We start from the raw sequence: 19,683 nt of genomic DNA on the forward strand, positions 1-19,683 counted from the left end.
AGTGACTGTAGTAAATAATACTGTGTATTATTGTATATTTATTTTATTATTTTTTATTAGAAATATGTATTATTAGCCCCAGGGTTACAGGTCTGTGGATTGTCAGGCTTACACACTTCCCAGCACTCACCATAGTACATACCTTCCCCAATGTCCACAACCCCACCACGCTCTCCCTACACCCCTCCCCCCAGCAACCCTCACTTTGTTTTGTGAGATTAAGAGTCTCTTATGGTTTGTCTCCCTCCCAATCCAATCTTTTTTTTTAAAGATTTTATTTATTTATTGGACAGACAGAGATCACAAGTAGGCATAGAGGCAGGCAGAGAGAGAGGAGGAAGCAGGCTCCCCGCTGAGCAGAGAGCCTGATGTGGGGCTCCATCCCAGGACCCTGGGATCATGACCTGAGCCAAAGGCAGAGGCTTTAACCCACTGAGCCACCCAGGTGCCCCCCTCCCAATCCAATCTTGTTTCATTTTTTTTCCTTCCCTACCCCCACACCTCCCACTGTGCCTCTCAAATTCCTCATATCAGGGAGATGGTATGATAATTATCTTTCTCTGATTATTTCACTCAGCATACTCTCTAGTTCCATCCACATCACTGCACATGGCAAGATTTCATTTCTTTTGATGGCTGCATAGTATATTATATATATATATATATATATATATATATATATATATATATGTATATTTTAAGATTTTATTTATTTATTTGACAGAGATCACAAGTAGGAAGAGAGGCAGGCAGAGAGAGAGGAGGAAACAGGCTCCCTGCTGAGGAGAGAACCTGATGTGGGGCTCGATCCCAGGACCCTGGAATCATGACCTGAGCCAAAGGCAGAGGCCTTAACTCACTGAGCTACCCAGGTGCCCTATATTATTATATATTTAAAGTTGCTAAAGCTTAAGAGTTCTTAGCACAAGAAAAAAATGTGTATGTTTGATGATGGATGTTAACTAGTCTTAGGGTGATCATTTCACAACAGATAAAAATATGGAATTTTTATGTTGTACGCCTGAAACTAACATGTGTCCATTATATGTCAGTTTCTTTAAAAAGTAATTGATATTTATTTTTTTTTAAATTATTTACTTATTTGTCAGAGATCACAAGTAGGCAGAGAGGCAGGCAGAGAGAGAGACAGGGAAGCAGGCTCCCTGCTGAGTAGAAAGCCCAATGCGGGGTTTGAACCCATAACCCTGGGATCATGACCTGAGCTAAAGACAGAGGCCTTAACCCACTGAACCAGCCAGGCACCCCAAAAGTAATTTATGTTTTAAAGAGAAAGACTAGGGCACCTGGGTGGCTCAGTCAGTTAAGCGTCTGCCTTCGGTTGAGGTCTTGATTTCAGGGTCTTGGAATGAACCCTGGCATCAGGCTCCCAGCTCAGCAGAGAGCCGGCTTCTCCCTCTGCCCCTTCTCCCACTTGTTCTCTCAGTCTCTCTCTCTCAAATAAATAAAATCTTAAAAAAAAAAGTAAAGGGAAAGACCAAAACAAAGTCTGGAAGAATGTGAATCGCTGTGCTAAATAGTGAAGAAAAATAAACATTAACAGTGCTTAACTGCAGAGCATTAGAGAGTGGGTGATTTTTTTTTTTTCTCTCTTACATAAGTATTTCTTGGTTGGTGAAAGTTTGACAGTGAACATTTGTTACTTTTAAAATTAAGAAGAAAAAGCTGTTTCTATTTTAAGAAGAGCCTCTTTGAAATGTATAATTAAAAGAAATAAAATACCTGTAGAGTTAGGCAACAGGAGAGAATGGTCTTGGTGAGGGGCCCCCTTTCCCATAATCTTAGGAAGTGAGCAGACCCCCTGATGTCCCTGTGTGTGTTCCCCTGCAGTAAACGTCCTCTTATTCTTTCTCTGATCTTATTTTTCTATGTAAAATGTGGTATCATTGCAATCATTTTTTTCTTTCTGGTTTGATTTTCAGGAAGATTTTGACGTCGATCACTTTGTGTCTGACTATAGGAAGCATGTCCAGCTGGAGGAACTAAGAGGAGATCTGGAACTCTACTATAAACTTCTTAAAATAGCCATGGTGGAGCTCATCAACAAGGATTATGCAGATTTTGTCAACCTTTCCACAAACTTGGTAAACCTGAAATTCACAAGTCCTACACACACACACACACACACTTTCTCTCTCCTTCATATTTATTAAAAGGGCAGAGTTTTTAGAAACCTTTCAGTTGATTACCCCACCAACCCCACCAGAAACTTGAAGAAATTACCAATTTCATTAATAAAAGAACTAAACTTTTTGGAATACATTTTTTTGTTTGTTTTAGTTTTTATTCATTTAAGGTTGCTCTAGTTAGATTATGTTTCAAATTCATTAGTCAACAGTGAAAAGTAAAGGATGATAATACCCAAGGGGTTGTTTTATTAGTTGCTAAGTGATTACCCTGAAGTCTTCCTTGATTTAGACTAATTTGTAGGAGCAAATGTCCACCACTCTTGCAATGTTTAATTTACTCCCAGGTATATGTTAGCCAGAGCTAGGTTGAGGGAACATTGGCCAATATTGATATTTTAAAAGTTTGGTTTTATAACAATATAAGAATGATTTGCAGTGAGCTTATCAATTGTTTGTAAAAGCCGTTTAGAAATGTTGGATTTTGTTACTTGGCAGAAAAGTCTCCTTGTTGATGCTTCATTTTGTTTTAAATCTGTTTGTCCAGAGAAGCACAGAAAGTTGCAGCTCCGTGGGAATTTCAAGAAGCATTAAAATTAATGATGCACATTTGCTTTTGGGAAATATACCACTAAGATAAATATCCCAATAGGATTAAAAACCTAGAAAATTTTACTTCTGTTTAATTTCTATTTTTCTCAAGGCTTATAATAATGTTTAAGAGAAACGTAGCCCGTCAGACTTTCACATCAGCTGGCTGAGTATCATCACCTTCTGTGAAAATTTTTCACATTCATTTAAAATGTCATCTAAAGGCAAATTGTTCTTAAGGAAACTTTCGTTTCTCATGACTTCCCTTATTTTTATAGTTTCATGTATTTCAACAGATTTTTTTCATATTCTATGAACAACATTAATGGCCAAATAACACTTCTGTTGTTTAGCTAGTTATGTAGCAAAATACGGTCGTGGCAAAAAAATAATTAAAATCTGGTACTGCTTTGCTTGTTAAATAGATATGTCACTATTACTCGTTATCGTGATGTGTTTGTGCCAACCTGGTTTTGCCTTTAGGTTGGCACGGACAAAGCCTTCAATCAACTTTCTGTGCCTTTGGGACAGTTATGAGAAGTTCTGGTAAGTCCCAAATTAATGAAAACAGTCTGCTATGACGCCTGTTGTCCTCGCCGGCTTTTCTCTAAGAATTCTTTTCATCTGTTAGTTTGGTGGTACTGGTGGTTGTATTTTAACGGTTCATGATTATAATATTCACCTTCAGAAGAGTTGTAAATGATTTTGTTTTTGCATATGCTAAAAACCTAAAAAAACATGTTCGATTTGAAGAAGACATATTCTCAGATTAGACAACCTTAAAATGTCAGGGGAGAGGAAGCATATTTCCAAATTCAACGTATTAATGCCACTTTGGTCATATGTAAGTGGTTTCTAACTTACGAATGACTTGTATTTTAACAGTTTGTAATCTTGTAAATATCCCCCCCCCCACGTAATCTACATGTGGTTAGGTTCCTGGGCTGATCTACAAAAACTGTGTAATCCCTAATGGAACTGAAGGATAATATAAATAAAATGTAATACTTAATAAATGTTACATTTGCATGTTCTCTCAGAAAAATCTCTGTTGTGGGAATGGGACTCCCCACCTCTAAGCCATTGGGAATAGGAACTCCACCTGGGTGAACAGTGGAGGGGGAGTTGTGGCATCACTTCTAACAGAAAACTGTGCTGCCCTGTCTCCCCCCCCCCCCCCGTCTGTGTCTGGTGCCCTGACTTCCGGCCTCTGTCCGTTCTGATGCCCTGTCGTAAACTTGTCATAAACGACACCATCCTTCCTTGTGTGTCTCCTCTAGCTTGAGTGGCCTCGTGCATCCCTCCCCTAAGACAGTGCCTGCATCCTAGAGAGAATATAAGGAGAACATAATTTAAGGGAAGACACAGTACATGGTTAGAACCAAGAAAAATGCAGAGTAACGGAAATATCAGTGCTGAGAAGCCTAGGGGAGGGGCAGGCAGGAAAGAGTTCGTGAAAGAGGTAAAAATCTTGAGTTGTGCCTTGAGGTAGCCAATACTTTCCATGGTTTATGTCTCATTTGAATTTTACAAAATCTTGTTAAAGGTACTTTTCCTTGGAATGGAAGGGATTTTCGTGGTCCGCTGTTGGATTCCACACCAGCCGCTGTGGGGCTCTCCCACTGCCTCCTTGGTGTGCCTCTTCCTCCCAGGGCCTCATAGTGGTGTTGTTTCCCAAGCCTAGCCTTCCTTTGGCCTCCCACTCTTCTCTAGAACCCCCTCCCCGGAGGCAGATTTGCTCTACTCACACAGGCTCCCGTCCCGCCTCACCCCCTGCCATCACCGTATCCCCTCCCTTTTCCATGGCCTGTCTTTATGGCCACTTTGGTCCTGCTCAGCCACAGGCCTGACCTGCCTTTGTGGTCCCAACTCTGAAGCTGTTCTGTGAGATTCTCAGACCACTGAGGGATACGACTATATCTGTCTTCATTGTATCCCTGTGAGGTGCCACAATACTGACGTCCAGGAGGTGTTTCATAATGTTGATGGAGTGAATTAATTCACCTTCCTGTGGAATTTTTGTGATATGCCTACTTCATTCTAGTTGTTTCTGTTAACCTTTGTTTTGGCCCTATTTCCTAATTATCTCTTTATTCAATAGCTTCTGGACATGTTTCTCCACCTCTGCGCTCTGCCTTTTTCTGGTCTTCTGTTCTTCATTCTTGATTCCTGGTATTTCCATACCCACATTTCATCATCATGCATCAGTGCTTTGACATTCTCCCGTTCTCCAAAATATGCAGAATCTAAAGACCTCATCTCAGTGAAGTTGGCCCTCCATTCCTATTTCTGCTTCTCTCCAGAAGGAAGCCTGCAGTGCACATGGCTGTGTGCCTGTCTGCCCCTGCCCCTGAGTGTGTCTGCACTTATATCTGCTCCCCATCCCCTCCCCACATGGCATCTGTGTACACATGGCTTTCAGAGTCCAATTCGAGCCCCGTCGCATTTCCAGACTCTCCTGTACTTTGCTTCATATTATCTGTTCTCCATTCTAAGCCCCCTCATCCCCATAACTTTCACTGTATATGTGTCATTCTTCTTCTGGCCATGCGACCCTGCCTTCGTGTCATTATGCCCCCAGATCATGAGTCCCCTCAACAGTAACTGTGTCTGGTATATCTTTTTTTTTTTTGTCAATATCTGCATAGTACTGGTGCACAGGTATTAAGTTCTGTGGAATTGAATGAGATGTAGGAACTTGATAATGTGACAAAACAATGTCTGTAATACGTTTTCTTTATTATTCTTTTAAAGAGTCTCAGGTCATCTCTCAGTTAAGGAATTCGGGCAGTAGATGAACGAATGTGTAAACAAGAGGACATAAGGAAGAAAAACGTACCCTCCAGTAGTTTTCTTATGCTGCATGCCAGTTGAAGCCTTCTCCTCTTGTCTCTGCGAACTTGTCAGCACTATTCAGCTTTTTTTCAAAGCTCTCACGCATGTGCATTTTATGCATTATGTCACGTTATCTACCTGAAATAATAAGACAGAATTTTAGAGGTACCCACACGATCTCAAGATCACCCACTTTTTCCAGAACAAGAAACAGTGATAACTGTTGTCGGTGCAGCGCTTGACAGTTAACGACTGTATAAATTGTCAGCGGCCCTGTAAAGAAAATAGGCCTATATTAGAGACTAGGGGAGAAGTGGGCTTTCCAAAGCAAACTCAGGATTCTGCCATAGGTTTGTTGTTATTTTCTGATCCTGTGTTCTTTATGTTCTGGTGTTCACTTTAATTTTTTCGATTCCCAGTAGTTAGCATGTGGTGTTGGCTTAGTTTCAGGTGTGTGAGACAGGCAACGGCTCTGTACATCTGAGGACTCACCCCGGGAGTGTGCCCCTTTGTGCTATCTCCAGTTTCAAGTGTCCCCGATGTCATTCATGATCATAACGATGTAGGGGCACAGCGGGCATTGGGAGTCTGGGCTTCTGACTCTCGCCTGCTGCTCTGTACAATGTTTTCTATGTGTATTATTAGCATATTTGTTAAAATCTCAGTGGGGAGAAAGCCTGTTTGAGGGACCTTCTATTTAATTCGCCTCTGGATCTCCTCACAGCTTTTATCCAAAGAATGCTTGTCATGCGCTTCCAGACAAAACAGTAAGCTTTATGAGAGCAGGGTGTATTTCTTGCTTTATTTTCTCGTGTCCCCCCTCCTCCCCCACCCCCCGTCGGAATGAATGTCGAGCTCCCAGCGGTGTTCAGTAACTATTTATTGAATGGATGACTTTGTATTTTTTGTTCTTTTAGGATGAGAGTTTTCATAATGTTCCTCAACCTCTTTGATAATATTTGTAGTGTAAAAGGTCTTTAATGATTTGGTGCTTGGGTATATAGGTATATGCACATGTAAACTGAGAGGGTCAGTATGATCGGAAGCCAAAGTTAAAACATGAATAAAGGGCCATAAGAAAACAAATGGAGGGGTGCCTGGTGGCTCAGTTGGTTAAACGTCCGACTCTTGATTTTGGCTCAGGTCATGATCTCAGGGTCATGAGATTGAGCCCTGCATTGAGCTCTGTGCTCAGCAGGATATCTGCTTGAGATTCTCTCTCTCCCTCTGCCCCTCCCCTGCATGTGCACATGCAGTTTCCCTCTCTCTCAAATAAACAAGTCTTTTTAAAAAAAAATAGGAAAGAAATGCCCATAGAAAGATTCAGGATGGGGAAAAGAAGAAATAAGAGTATAGAATATGAGAAAGCAAAGTCAGGTTTTTTTTTTTTCTCTATAAACTTGCAATAGAATATGGAAGTATGCTTATTCTAGAACTAAGATTTGAATTCTTGAGAATTCTGTGTTTCATAGAAATATTCAAAATATAGCATGCCCTATATATTTGAAGTTAACTTTTGGTCTTATATTTTCCTGCATTTAGCATGGGAAATAAAGATGATTAAGAGTAAAGATGGTGACGTTTTTTGTTTGCTTAATTTTTATTTTTATTGATGTGTGTGTTGAGGCTTATACAAGTTATTTGATCAGTTGAAAAGATTGAAAAAATCTTAAATTCACAAAGTTCTAAAGAAACCTCTGCACTAGAAGCAAGCAGGTAAGCATTTTTTTTAACTAAGTAGCACATAAATTAATACTTCACATCCAGTCTAATTAGGTGGGGACAGCTTAGTTAGAATTCATTTATGAACAAGAAGAAAATCCAGGTTTGTGGCTAGAATGTAGCTCCAGGAGAGTGGAGAGCATGAAATGGTGAAATCTATAACACGTTCCTATAAACCCTTTGGTTATAGACCACAGTTCCAACACGTCCTTATGCTTGCAGTGGAAAAGTATATTTGGAATCACCTTCCCTGAGGACTAGCAAAGTCCTGTTGATCTTTAAGGCATACCTACCATTCATCTTGGTTTTTCTCCATCTCATTTTTTTTTTCCTAGACATGCCCAGAGTATTACCATTGATGTATTTTGCACCAGCATTATATTATTATGAAACAGTATAGGACACATCCAGTTGAAATTTACAAACAGGAAAGAAAAAGCTAATGAAATAGGAAAAAGATGATGGCTCTCTTTGTTATACTGTGATTGTCTTGTTCCCTTCCTGGTGTGAATTTTCAGTCAGCCAGGGTAGATGAGTGACTCAGAAAATGAGTAGTTAGGTCCTGTCAGCACCGTGAGACGCACAGTGCTGCAGTGGGAGTAGCCCGGGCTGGTCCTGCACATGCCAGCTGGGCTGCCTGCGTCAAGTTCGCCTGGTGCCCTGCGTGCTCTGTTGTGTGAGGCTAACAGTCCCTCCCCCTGCAGGCGGAGTTAGGTTTCTAAATTTTAGGAATTAAGGTTTTAGATTTGGAAGGAACTTGAGAGACCATATGCTCCACATGTCTCATGATGGACATTAAGAACGGACACATCCCAAAGGAAGCGATTCTCTGGTCCTAGGTGTCTGCCCCCTTTCACATCAAGGCATTCAACTAAGTGGTCAGCCTCCACTGTGCTTGTGTCTCTGGCCCGTAGCACTCGTGCTTCTGCCCCCGTTCGTCCACACTTAGCAGACAGTCTGTACGCGGCCCTTCTGCAGCCCGTGTGTCTCCAGCGGCTCTGCTTCGCTGCGGCCCTTGGCAGCGCCTGCAGCCCCTCCAGCCATGTCCACGTTCGGCCCCTGGGGAGCTGGCCCTCCAGTGTTCTTCCCGTCTTTGCTGTTGCTGCTGTGCTCCTCGGATAGAAACACCTCGGTGAGCTCTGTGTCTACAATCCTGTCCCTTTGCAACACTGTCCTTGATAAACAGACATTGTGCGCTTTCTTGCTCAGAATTACCTTGGAGGACTTTTTTCTCCAGAAGAGCAGCTCTGAGCTCTAGAGTCAGGAAAGCCAGAGCAGCGTCAGCGCACGGCAAATCCATCATGCTCTGCCAGGCCCAGAAATGCTGAGATAAGGATAAATAGGAAATGCGCATGGGATCAATCAGTAGAGGTTGGGATTAGGCTTCAGCGTTGGTCCTGCCGAGCGCTTGCCTTCCCTCCACAACAGTTCTGATGCTCTGGGACGGGGCACACCGTGGCAGGTCTCCAGACATTTTGGGTTTCCTTACAGTGTGTTTCCTCACTACCTGACTGCCCATCCTCAGATGTGGGATGCCTCATAGAGCCCAGCAGGGGCTTTGGGGCCTTTGTTGTGTTTTGTTTTGTTTTTTTTCTTTCACTGTTCAGCTTCTTTTTGAATGGGGTTGACGCTTTCTAATGTGGGGGGCAAGAGGGAAGTGTATCCAGTCCACTTGATGGCAGATGCACTGCGAGTGATTTCTCACCAGCTCCCGGAGCACCGAGCTTGCTCTTTCTGCCGTTGGGTAAATGTAAACTTGGAGTCCACTGCTCTGAGCGATTTCCCAGGTTGCTGCTAGGCGGTCAGTTTTAGCTGATTGAGGAGACAGCAGTAGTTAGTACTGGGGAGGTACTTGGGAGGGAGAATGAGGCAGGCGGAGAAGAAGAGGGGGATGCGGGTATGAACGGTAGGACAGGGAAAGAGAGAGGAGGGGTTAGAGAATGGGAAAAGAAGGGAGAAGAAGGGCACGAATGGGAGAGCCCGAGGAACGTGGTGGAAACATGCAGTTGTACCCACACTGACCTAAAATAGCTCCATCCCCTTGCCTGGGCCCTGTGGCCTGGGCCAGGCTGAGTCAGTGGCTTCTACGACCTCCCCGCTCCTCACCCCTCGCACCTGGGGCCTGCTGCACAGACAGTTTGTCCTGAAAATTGATGGCATGCAGGTGCAGGTGGCATGGGGGGCGGTGGGGGTGGCAGGTTTTAACTTTGGGAATTACACTTCTCTAATTGTCTCTACTAGCCCTCTCTGGACTAGAGAGATTTTGGAGAGAATTGCCACAGAATTTAACCAGTTACAGTTTCATGCTGTTCAGAGCAAAGGCCTGCCTCTTCTGGACAAAGTAAGACCAGTAAGTGTTGGTTTCGATTTTCAATTTGCTGTTTGCGAATTTCCTGGATGATTTTGGTTTGACCTAGCATTGCCCCCTGATAATTGCTACTCTACAGGATTTTGAAGCTAGCTTTGAATTTTTTTTCAGTGTCTCTTGCTTGGGACCCTGCTTCCATTATGTCACGCTAGATAGATTTTGTGTAAAGACACAAGCGTAGTCTCCAAACTGTGCAAGTAAAATTAATTCTGAATTTCATGTAACTTGACACATCATATGATGTAGTCAGAGTTCATTTATCCAAAGCCTTTGACTGGGTTTAAATGCACGTTTGTCAGATTTACTCCGTAGCTTAAGAGGCAAATAACTTTTTGTCGTTCAGTAATTGTCTAAACTTCACTTTGATGAAGCCGACTTACTTTCAAAGAAATCATAGGGAGGGGACGCCTCAGTGGCTCAGTCCGTTAAGCCACTGCCTCTGGCTTAGGTCATGATCCCAGGGTCCTGGGATTGAGTCCCACCCTGGGCTCCTTGCTTGGCAGGAAGCCTGCTTCTCTTTCTGCCTGTGCCTCCTTGTGTGCTTGTGCTCTCTCTCGACAAATAAATAAATAAAAACCTTAAACAAAAAAAAGAAAGAGAGAAAGAAAGAAAGAAAGAAAGCGATCATGGGGAGAAGAGATTGATTCTTATTCTCTAGGAAATGTTGGGATTTTAATCTTACATATATTCTGGTAGAATTAGAGGCTCGCTTTATATGTATAACACATATGTATATGAATTATACACATATATTTGAGCTTTTAGAAACTGTTGTGCCTGGACCTTCTTTCCTGGTCTCTCTGTTCTTGCAGCGTATAGCCCACATTACGGCCATGCTGCAGCAGTCCCTGGGAGGCCTGCTGCTAGAAGGGCTTCAGACTTCCAATGTGGACATCATATGGCACTGCCTCCGGACTTACGCTACAATTGACAAGACACGGGATGCAGAGGCGTTAGTCGGTCAAGTACTGGTGAAACCGTACATGGATGAGGTTTGTGCCCCATGCACCTCATTCCGCAAACACAGAGCATCTAATCTGGCTTCGTTTCTTGACTGGGTGCGAGAGAGCTCAGGGCTCTTCCTTGAAGATGCTCCTAGTTCCTGCTCTTCTGGTTGTAAGAAAAGGTTGGTCCCGCTTGGTGCCCATCAGCATGCCAGGAATCAGGCATGCGCTCTGGTCTCTTCCAGTGATGCCATAGCTCAGGGATCATCTTAATTTAGTAGGGGTGAGGGACTTGCCTAGGAAGAAGGTACGGATCAGAACATTTTCAGGTCAATTTCCATTTCCCTAAGTTATACGTCAATGAAGTTGCCGAAAAGCGTGACCCCACCAAGGCGCCCATGCCCACTGGAGGAGGTGGAAGACAGCTCTGTGCTCAGGGAAAGTCCGTGAGGGGAGGCATCTTCGCAGAATTGATGTGGCCTAAGTCTTGAAGACCATGGGGGAGTTTGCCAGGCTAGGAAGGTGGGAGGGAGGGAATATTCAAAGATAAAGGGCTTTTAAGGGCGAGTTAGCAGGGTAGTACCTTAAGTCCAGAACTTGGTTACCCAGTGTTCTTGACCTATGAGGATACAGTTAAATACAGGGAGTCAGTGTATCTTGCCTCTGAGCGGCCGGAGTATGGGCTGCACCGTGTGAGGCCGCCAGCAATCAGCGTCGGTTTCATCTAGTTTAGGCTGACAGAAGTCATGAAGCCAGTCTCAGTGTTTGAGGGCTTTCTTCCAGTCACCTGCCAGTGCGAGTGTTCTTTCTGTCCGGTAAGTATAAAGCTACCCACCATGACTTCAGGATGAAAGGCTTCCAGTTTTAAAACGGGACAGTATCCCAGTGATAGAAGTGAAATTGAAGGATTAATTTCAGTAATCTTCTCAGCTTCATTAGGACTACTAAAAGAAAATGATCTGTCAGTTCTTTGTATGTATCCTATTATAGTTCATAGCTCTCTCTGTGGGGGTGAAAAAGATCACATTATTCTTTGTCACTAAATGAAAATATTTTAGGTATTTAATTTATGCCCTTTTCATTGAACTGAATCTAATATGCTAAATTAGGGAAGTACTTTATGCTTCCGTGTCGTTAAATGAACTGTGGCCACGTTTGTATTTTAAGTTTGTATGCTTGTCATTCACCTCCTGCAACTCAGCCTCACCAAAAAAATAAAATACTAAAGCAAAATAAGATGTGTTTTCTTCCATCACTTTCCATCTCAGCCCTTTCCCTGTTCTGGAGACGGTAGAGGATAAGGCCAGAGTGAAGATGGTACAGAGCTGTTGTCTGCAGATACAGTATTTCGCTTTTAAGCTCAGAAGGGAAGCAGATGAGTGTGTGTGATGTTTTAGCTTCAGGCCAGTCTCTGTCCCTCAGCCTCTGTGTCCCCCCGGGTTGGAGCAGTATTCCCAAATCCCTGGACCTAGATTTTTGTGCCATTGTTACTTACCTCCTGTTTAGAAAGCATACTGAGTGGGGAGGAGGAAGGACGAAGTGCATTTTTAAGGTTTACTCGATTCTTTTCTCTGTAGTGTATAGTTCATACTTCTCTTGTAGGTGCTTTAAAAACAAACAAAAACACAAAGAAACAAATAAATAAATAAATAAAAATAAAACGCTCTTCCTTCTGCTAGGTGATTGTAGAGCAGATCGTTGAGTCTCATCCGGACGGCCTGAAGATCATGTATGCTAATAAGCTCCTGGAGTTCGTTCCTCACCACTGCCGCCTTCTTTGAGAGGTCACAGAAGGAGCCATCTCAAGGTGACGTAAACTGCTGTGTATGCACCTGAGCTAAGTTTAGTGACCACCTGTCACCTCCTCATGTGCCGCTGATCCCTGGCTGTCCTGTCTGACCCGGGAACGTGTGCTCTTCCCTATTTGTTACCAGTGCTGTGAGGCAGGTGTCGCTTGCCTGGGTTTACAGGGAAAGGGAATGAAGAGTGGGGACGAATCTCAACGGTGACATTTGTGTGACTCCAGAGCCTCTGCTTTTCTCTTTTCTATACTTTCTCCTTAACCAGGTTCAAAATCAAAATTGGTTTCCTTCCATTATTGTGATGTCATCATCGGTCTAGAAATACCAATTCATTTTAATTCAACACGTTTTATACTGATGGCAATTAAAGTCATGTTCGGTTTTCCCTCCCTCTCTTATTTCATTTCCATGGAAAGCCATGTTCTGTTTCATGAATATCCCATTACCTTCCACCATCTCCGTCATCCCAGTCCAGACCTTTGTCGCCTTTTGTTCGAGGGTAGCGGGCTCTCCCCACCTGGTCTCCCAGCTCCACCTGTCCCTCTTCATTGCAGCCCTCAGCTGTCCCACCTGCCCAGAGCTCTGCAGCCTTTCTGAGTCGCTCATGGCTTCTCATCGCCCACAGAGGAGCATCCAGTCTTCCTGGCGCAACCTGTGACCCTTGGTGCTTGAGTCCTAGTGGTTCTCTGCTGTAGAACTTTCTACTGTGGAACTTTCCCCCATACCACTATGGTTCCTGGCCAGAGAGGAGCGCTTGACCTTCCCTAACACACCTGGTACAGAAGATCCCTGACTTCACCTTGGTTCAGTTTATGGTTTTTTGACTTTTTATAATAGTGCAGAAGTGATATGCATTTAGTTTGGATCTTTTCCCAGGCTGGCGATCTACAGTAGGGTCCTCTTTTGTAATGCTGGGCAGGGGCAGTGAGCACAGCCCCCAGGCAAACCACGTGATCACAAGGGTCAACCGTCCTATTCTGGCTTTCAGTGCAGTGTTCAGTAAGTTACATGAGATACCAGACACTTTATTGTGGAATAGGCTTTGTGTTAGAGGATTTTGCCCAACTGTGCAATACTGTAAGTGTTCTCAACACATTTAAGGTTGGCGGGGCTAAGCTCTGATGTTCAGTCGCTTAGGTGTTTTCCATGCATTTTCAACTAAAGAGATTTCCAGCTGAACAATGGGTTTATTAGAAGCCGAGGCCGTCATAAGCTGAGGAACATCTGTCTGTACTGTGCGCCTCTGTGTTTTCCTTCATTGCTTCCTGTCTCATATCCCTTTGTCTTTCTGTTGATCTGTCACTCCACATGAAGCTCCAGTCAAATACAACTTCTTTTTTTTTAGGTTATTAATTTATTTACTTATTAGAGAAAGCATAAGCAGAGGGGGAGGCAAAGAGTGAAGCAGGCTCCCCACTGAGCAGGAAGCCCGATGTGGGACTCGATCCCAGGACCCTGAGATCATGACCTGACCCACCCAAGCGCCCCCAGGCTATGATTATTTCAAGAAAAAGTCCTATTTGTGAATTCTTCATCTAGTGAAGATGAATTAAAATCAGAAAGTCAACTCTGCCGCCTTTAAAAACCCAGGAACAGAAAAAAATTCCACGAGCAGGTATAACCCTATCCACAATAAATCACTTTCAATCCAGTCCTGAAAACTAATACAGAGTAGGAAGAAAGCATTACAGAAAAATTTTGTTTTCATTAATCAAGCTGGAAAATAACGGGCCTTACACGAATGCCCTTTAGGAAGACAGTTCTTATAGTTTTATGTTGATGGAAACTAACATTACATTCGAAATGCATGTTAAAACCATGACTGTAGACTAACTACCACTTTCAGTCGTCAGAAGATGAAAAATGATCAAGAGTCACCCAAACTGAATCCTGGTTCCTCCTGGAAAATGTGTTCCTAAATATTTTCCCCCTGAACTACTGTGCTCTTTCTGTATCTTATACAGCAGACACTGCGATGCACAAACACATCCAGAAGGCCTTTGAGGGCTGACAGCCTGCTGGAACAATGAGGAATTCACCCGGGTTTCTGCCTTTCTGCCGGGCCCAGAAAGTTCTGGGTAACCCAGGTGACGTGTCATGAGAATACAGGTGTGCCTCACACCGTACGTATCATCTCCTCAGGGTAGACACCAAAATCCATGTTCGTATATGAAAATCTGAGATGCATATAGAAATCAAGAGTGATTCTCTCATCTTGAAAGAAAAACACACTGTTGCGCTGCCACATGCCTCGTTTCTCCTCGAGTGACTGCAGGAAGTAGCGATTGCAGTCAGAAATCTCAGAAAGAAAAATTAGAGTAAGGGCAACACCTGAAGTTTACTCCTGAAAATACTTGGAGAATGACTGTGGCTGATAAACCAGGGCTTAGTTCATGAGACTATGTCAATGAGCTTATACCATCCCATGTTCTGGTCAAACCCTCATGTCTGGGAGATGGAGGGACGTCTTCATCTTCCAGAGCTACTATTAGGGAAAAATGTGGAGACAATACTGATAGGAGTCCCTACTTCAGCAGGAGAGCCAAAAACACATTGCCCCTCCATAATCCCAAATGAAAATAAACATCTCGGGGCGCCTGGGTGGGTTAAGCTTCTGCCTTTGGCTCGGGTCATCTCAGGCTCTTCGGATCAAGCCCCACGTCGGGCTCTTTGCTCAGCGGGGAGCCCACTTCCCTCCTTCTCTCTCTGTCTGCCTCTCTGCCTACTTGTGATCTCTGTCTGTCAAATATATAAAATAAATTAAATCTTTAAAATAGAAAAGAAAAGAAACATCTCATTTTACTAGTGTGCAGCAGTGACTATGCAGGAGAAATTATTATATTATTATTAGATGATATTATTATTATTATTATTGTACTATATTGTTAACCTTTTGAATTTGGACACCTAAAATTTTTAATAAAATATGAAGACCTTTTTTTTTTTAAGATTTTATTTATTTGAAAGACAGAGATCACAAATAGGCAGAGAGGCAGGCAGAGAGAGGGGGAAGAAGGCTCCCCACTGAACAGATAACCCAATGCGGGGCTTGATCCCAGGACCTTGGGATCATGACCTGGGCTGAAGGCAAGAGGCTTTAGCCCACTGAGCCTCCCAGGCGCCCCATGAAGGCTTTATTTAAAGAACAAAAACTTCAGACTATATCTTTATCCTAGAAGTTCCCACTACAACTGGCTTCTGTCTTGGCCAACATTTAGCCATTCAGATAAAGTCCGTATTTAGTGCTTCGTGTGTATGCATGTGTAAAATAAGAGGACAGTCATAAATCTTTAAGATTGTGTATAATAACTGTGAAATAAGGATTCTTGATACACAAGGTCTCGTTCTGGGGAAAACAGCTGGTGAACAGTATGCAGTTTTCAAATGACGGAGGGGAAATACGCATTCGGTTATGAGAAAGGGAAGGAGAACAAGACCAAATATTAATAAAAGGGAAAAAAGCTTTTCTGCCATCTTTTCGTGCTGCAGTAACAGTGTGAACAAATGTCCCACAGATGCCCTCAAGAACATTAACACTGCTGAAAGGGGAGGCGAAGGCCAGGTTCTTAGGAGGCCCTGCACCAAAGTCATCGTCCCATTTCCTCACTGTGATGACGAAGCATGAGTACATTGGCAAATTTGAAATTATTGACCACAGAGCTGGGAAAACTGCTGTGAGCCTCACGGGCAAGTTAAACAAGTGTGGCATGATCAGCCCTAGACTTGTATAACTGAAAGATCTAGAAAAGTGCCAGAATATTTCCATCCCCTCAGTTTGGTTTCACTGCATGGAAAAATTTTTCTGGCATCATGCACCATGAAGAAGGAAGACCAGGCAGGAGGGAAAATCCTGGGATTCCTTTTTCGTAGAAATATAATATACATGGCACATGAAATGCCTGAATGGGGAAAAAAAAAAAGGAAAATAAATTACAGTCAACTAATGTTTGACAAGGGTGCCAAACAATTCAATGGGGGTAAGAACAGTATTTTACTCCCAAGCAGCCACATGCAAATAATGAAACGGGAGTCCTGCCTCACACCATACAGAGAAAATAACCCAAAATGCATCAAAGACATAAATGTAAGCATTAAAATGATAAAGTTCGGGATGCCTGGGTAGCTCAGTTGGTTGGACGGCTGCCTTCTGCTCAGGTCATGATCCCGGAGTTCCCGGATCGAGTCCTGCATCAGGCTCCCAGCTCCACCGGGAGTCTGCTTCTCCCTCTGACCTTCTCCTCGCTCATGCTCTCTCTCATTGTCTCTTTCTCAAATAAATAAATAAAATCTTTTAAAAAATAAAAATAAAATAAAATGATAATGTTTTCAGAAGAAAACACAAAGGTAAATGTTAGTGGTCTTGAATCTAACAATGGCTCCTCAGCCATAACACCAAAGTACAAGCAACTTAAAAAAAATAGTAAACAAATAAATGGGACTCAACCAAAATGTCCCAGTTTTGTGTTTCCAAGGACCCCATTGACAAAGTCAAAAGACAAGCCACTAAATGGGATTAAATATTTGCAGGTCATATATAAGGAACATGCATTCAGGCTGTGTGAAGAATTCTTACAACTCAAATAAAAAGACAACCCAGTTAAGAAATGAGCAAAGAGGGGTGTCTGGGTGGCTCAGCGGGTTAAGCTGCTGTCTTCGGCTCAGGTCATGAACTCGGAGTCCTGGGATCGAGTCCCGCATCGGGCTCTCTGCTCAGCAGGGAGCCTGCTTCCTCTCTCTCTGCCTGCTTGTGATCTCTCTCAATAAATCTCTCTCAAATAAATAAATAAAATCTTTAAAAAAATGAGCAAAGAACTTGAATACACATTTCTCCAATATTCAAATGTATACATTAATATATAAATGTATATATAAATATATTTTACATTATCATATATTTATATAAACATATTTATGTAAATATATTTACATTCTTAAATATGTATTTAAATATAAATAAAATATGAAATATATAATATATATTTAAAGATACATACAAGGTATATATAAAATATATGGGACAATAAGCACGTGAAAATATGCTCAACATCACTAATCATTCAGGAAATGCAAATCACAACCATGGTGAGATACCACCTCCCACCCACGTGGATGGCTACTATCAAAAAACCCAAAAGCAGGTGTTGGAAGGATGTGAAGAGCTGGAACCTGTAAATTGCTGGTGGGCTTGGAAAATGGTGCACCCACATTAGAAACGGTTTAGTAGCTCCTCAAAATGCTGAACACAGAGTTGCCATATGACACACCAATATCACTCCTGTGTATAGAGCCAAGAAAAAAACTATGCCCACACAAAAACTTGTGCATGAAGGTTTAGGGTTTATTTGTAATAGCAAAAAGGTGAGAACAACCCAGATGTTCATCAACTGATGAACAGATAAATAAAATATGATCCATCCAGCCAGTGGAATATTACCCAGCCTTGAAAAGGAATAGAATTTTGCTATTTGCCACAACTCAGAGGAGCCTTGAGAACATTCTGCTGATTGAGAGAAGTCAGTCACAGAAGACCACATATTGCATAATTTGATTTATATGGAATTTCCAGAATAGCTAAATCTACAGAGACCGAAAGTAGATTAGCAGTTGCCTAAGACTGGTGGTGATGGCTAAAGTTTTCTTTTGAGGATGATGAAAATGTGTAGGTAGTTCAGTATAGTATAGTTAACTATAGTGAAAGCCATTAAAATGTCCACATTAGATGGTGAGTGGTATGTCCTGTGAATTATATCTCAATTAAGCTGTCATCGAAAATTGCAAAGAACTTCTATATTTATCAAGTAGAAAAAGAATGAACTTGATTAAAAACATCAAAAATGGGGAAAATAAAAACAAAATAAGATGGGAGGAATAAGATCATGACTGTTTATCATTAATTTAAATGTATACAGACTGACTTTTTCTATTAAAGCGCCTATCAGGGAATTACAGATCCACGCTGTTCAAGAAACATACTTAAAATGCAAAAGGGATTGAGAATGTATCAGGTGAGGAGATACCATGCAAAAGAGAAAGCCGGAATGGCAAAATTTATCGCAGACAAGTTGGGTCTAAAGTTATAGGTACTAAGATGAAGAGGGACATTTTAAAGGCAGAGTTTGGAAAGAAGATGTAAAAGGTATAAGCAGGTATACATCTAACAACATAATACCTAAAGACTCTAAAAATGCAATAACAAGGTAAAGTTTTAGCTTTTCAAATGGGAGTATCTACTAGAAGGAGGGAAAAACAAGGACACACAGAAAATAGACATCCTGGGGCGCCTGGGTGGCTCAGTGGTTTAAAGCCTCTACCTTCGGCTCAGGTCACGATCCCAGGGTCCTAGGATCAAGCCCCACATAGGGCTCTCTGCTCCGCGGGGAGCCTGCTTCCTCCTCTCTCTCACTCTCTGCCTGCCTCTCTGCCTACTTGTGATCTCTGTCTGTCAAATAAATAAATAAAATCTTTAAAAAAAAAGATTTTATTTATTTATTTGACAGAGAGAAATCACAAGTAGATGGAGAGGCAGGCAGAGAGAGAGGGAAGCAGGCTCCCCGCTGAGCAGAGAGCCTGATGTGGCACTCAATCCCAGGACCCTGGTATCATGACCTGAGCCGAAGGCAGCGGCTTAACATACTGAGCCACCCAGGCGTCCAATAAGTAAAATCTTTAAAAAAAAAAAAAAAAAAGAAAATAGACATCCTTATTTCTCTCGGAAAACATTTCTTTCTTACACCTAAGAAAAGCCATATTTGTAAAGATTAATTGCATACTAGGCAACAAAGGAAACCTTTACAAGCCTTCCAAATTAAAGATTTAAAGAACAGTTCTTTGATCACAATCCAGTAGAATCAGAATTAGATAACCTGGTAACATATAATTGAAACTACATACAAGTTAAGAAATACAGTCTTCAGTCAAAGAAGAAATCATAAGACGACTGAAGAAAATCTTGAAAGCAATGGAAAGGAGACTATTTCATACCAAAACTTACAGAAGACACCAGAAGTTATACTCTAAGGAGACTTCAGTGTCAAATGTCTTCAATTTCAAACATTTTTTGAATAAAAGAAACTACTCATTTAAACCCATCAGAAAAGGGCAGCTCAATCAAAAGAAAGGAAGTAATTATAATAAAGATAAATTTTTAAAGTAATAAAAAATATGAGGGGCAAATAAACTCAAAGTTGTTTCTATGAAAGACTAATGAAATAATAATAAAAAAAACTTCACATGTCCTATTACGGATAAGAGAGGGGAAAGATGGGGTGTGGGAGGTG

The 19,683-nt window shown here is 42.1% G+C and overlaps 2 protein-coding genes across 6 annotated transcripts in view; both read left to right on the forward strand.

Annotated features, from left to right (window-relative positions):
* Nucleotides 1–19,683, forward strand: part of LOC131822047 (conserved oligomeric Golgi complex subunit 2-like) — a 502,532-nt gene that overhangs the window by 28,959 nt on the left and 453,890 nt on the right. The gene's annotated exons all lie outside the window — the stretch shown is intronic.
* LOC131822045 (conserved oligomeric Golgi complex subunit 2-like) lies at nt 7,180–12,791 on the forward strand. Of its 5 annotated transcripts, none has more exons than XR_009350062.1 (3): nt 7,180–7,286; nt 9,534–9,642; nt 10,473–11,770. XR_009350062.1 is itself a non-coding variant. In XM_059158433.1 (3 exons), the coding sequence occupies exons 2-3, from the start codon at nt 8,335–8,337 to the stop codon at nt 10,875–10,877; spliced, it is 495 nt and encodes a 164-aa protein (XP_059014416.1). In that variant the 5' UTR covers nt 7,180–7,286; nt 8,271–8,334; the 3' UTR covers nt 10,878–11,770. The 5 variants fall into 5 exon arrangements, 4 of the variants coding, with proteins under 4 accessions (XP_059014416.1, XP_059014415.1, XP_059014417.1 ...); XM_059158433.1 differs by lacking the exon at nt 9,534–9,642 and adding an exon at nt 8,271–8,424; XM_059158432.1 differs by lacking the exon at nt 7,180–7,286 and adding an exon at nt 12,284–12,791 and having other exon boundaries at nt 9,228–9,642; nt 10,473–10,786.

Source organism: Mustela lutreola, chromosome X (genome assembly GCF_030435805.1).
Source record: "Mustela lutreola isolate mMusLut2 chromosome X, mMusLut2.pri, whole genome shotgun sequence".
NCBI classification, from domain to species: Eukaryota; Metazoa; Chordata; class Mammalia; order Carnivora; family Mustelidae; genus Mustela; species Mustela lutreola.

Bases quoted from the DNA above. Each gene is read 5' to 3' on its own strand.
- LOC131822045 (XM_059158431.1), top strand. From the start codon at position 9,451: ATGCAGGTGCAGGTGGCATGGGGGGCGGTGGGGGTGGCAGGTTTTAAC. The intron at 9,643-10,472 runs GTAAGTGTTGGT...CTGTTCTTGCAG, and splicing joins TTCTGGACAAAGTAAGACCA to CGTATAGCCCACATTACGGC.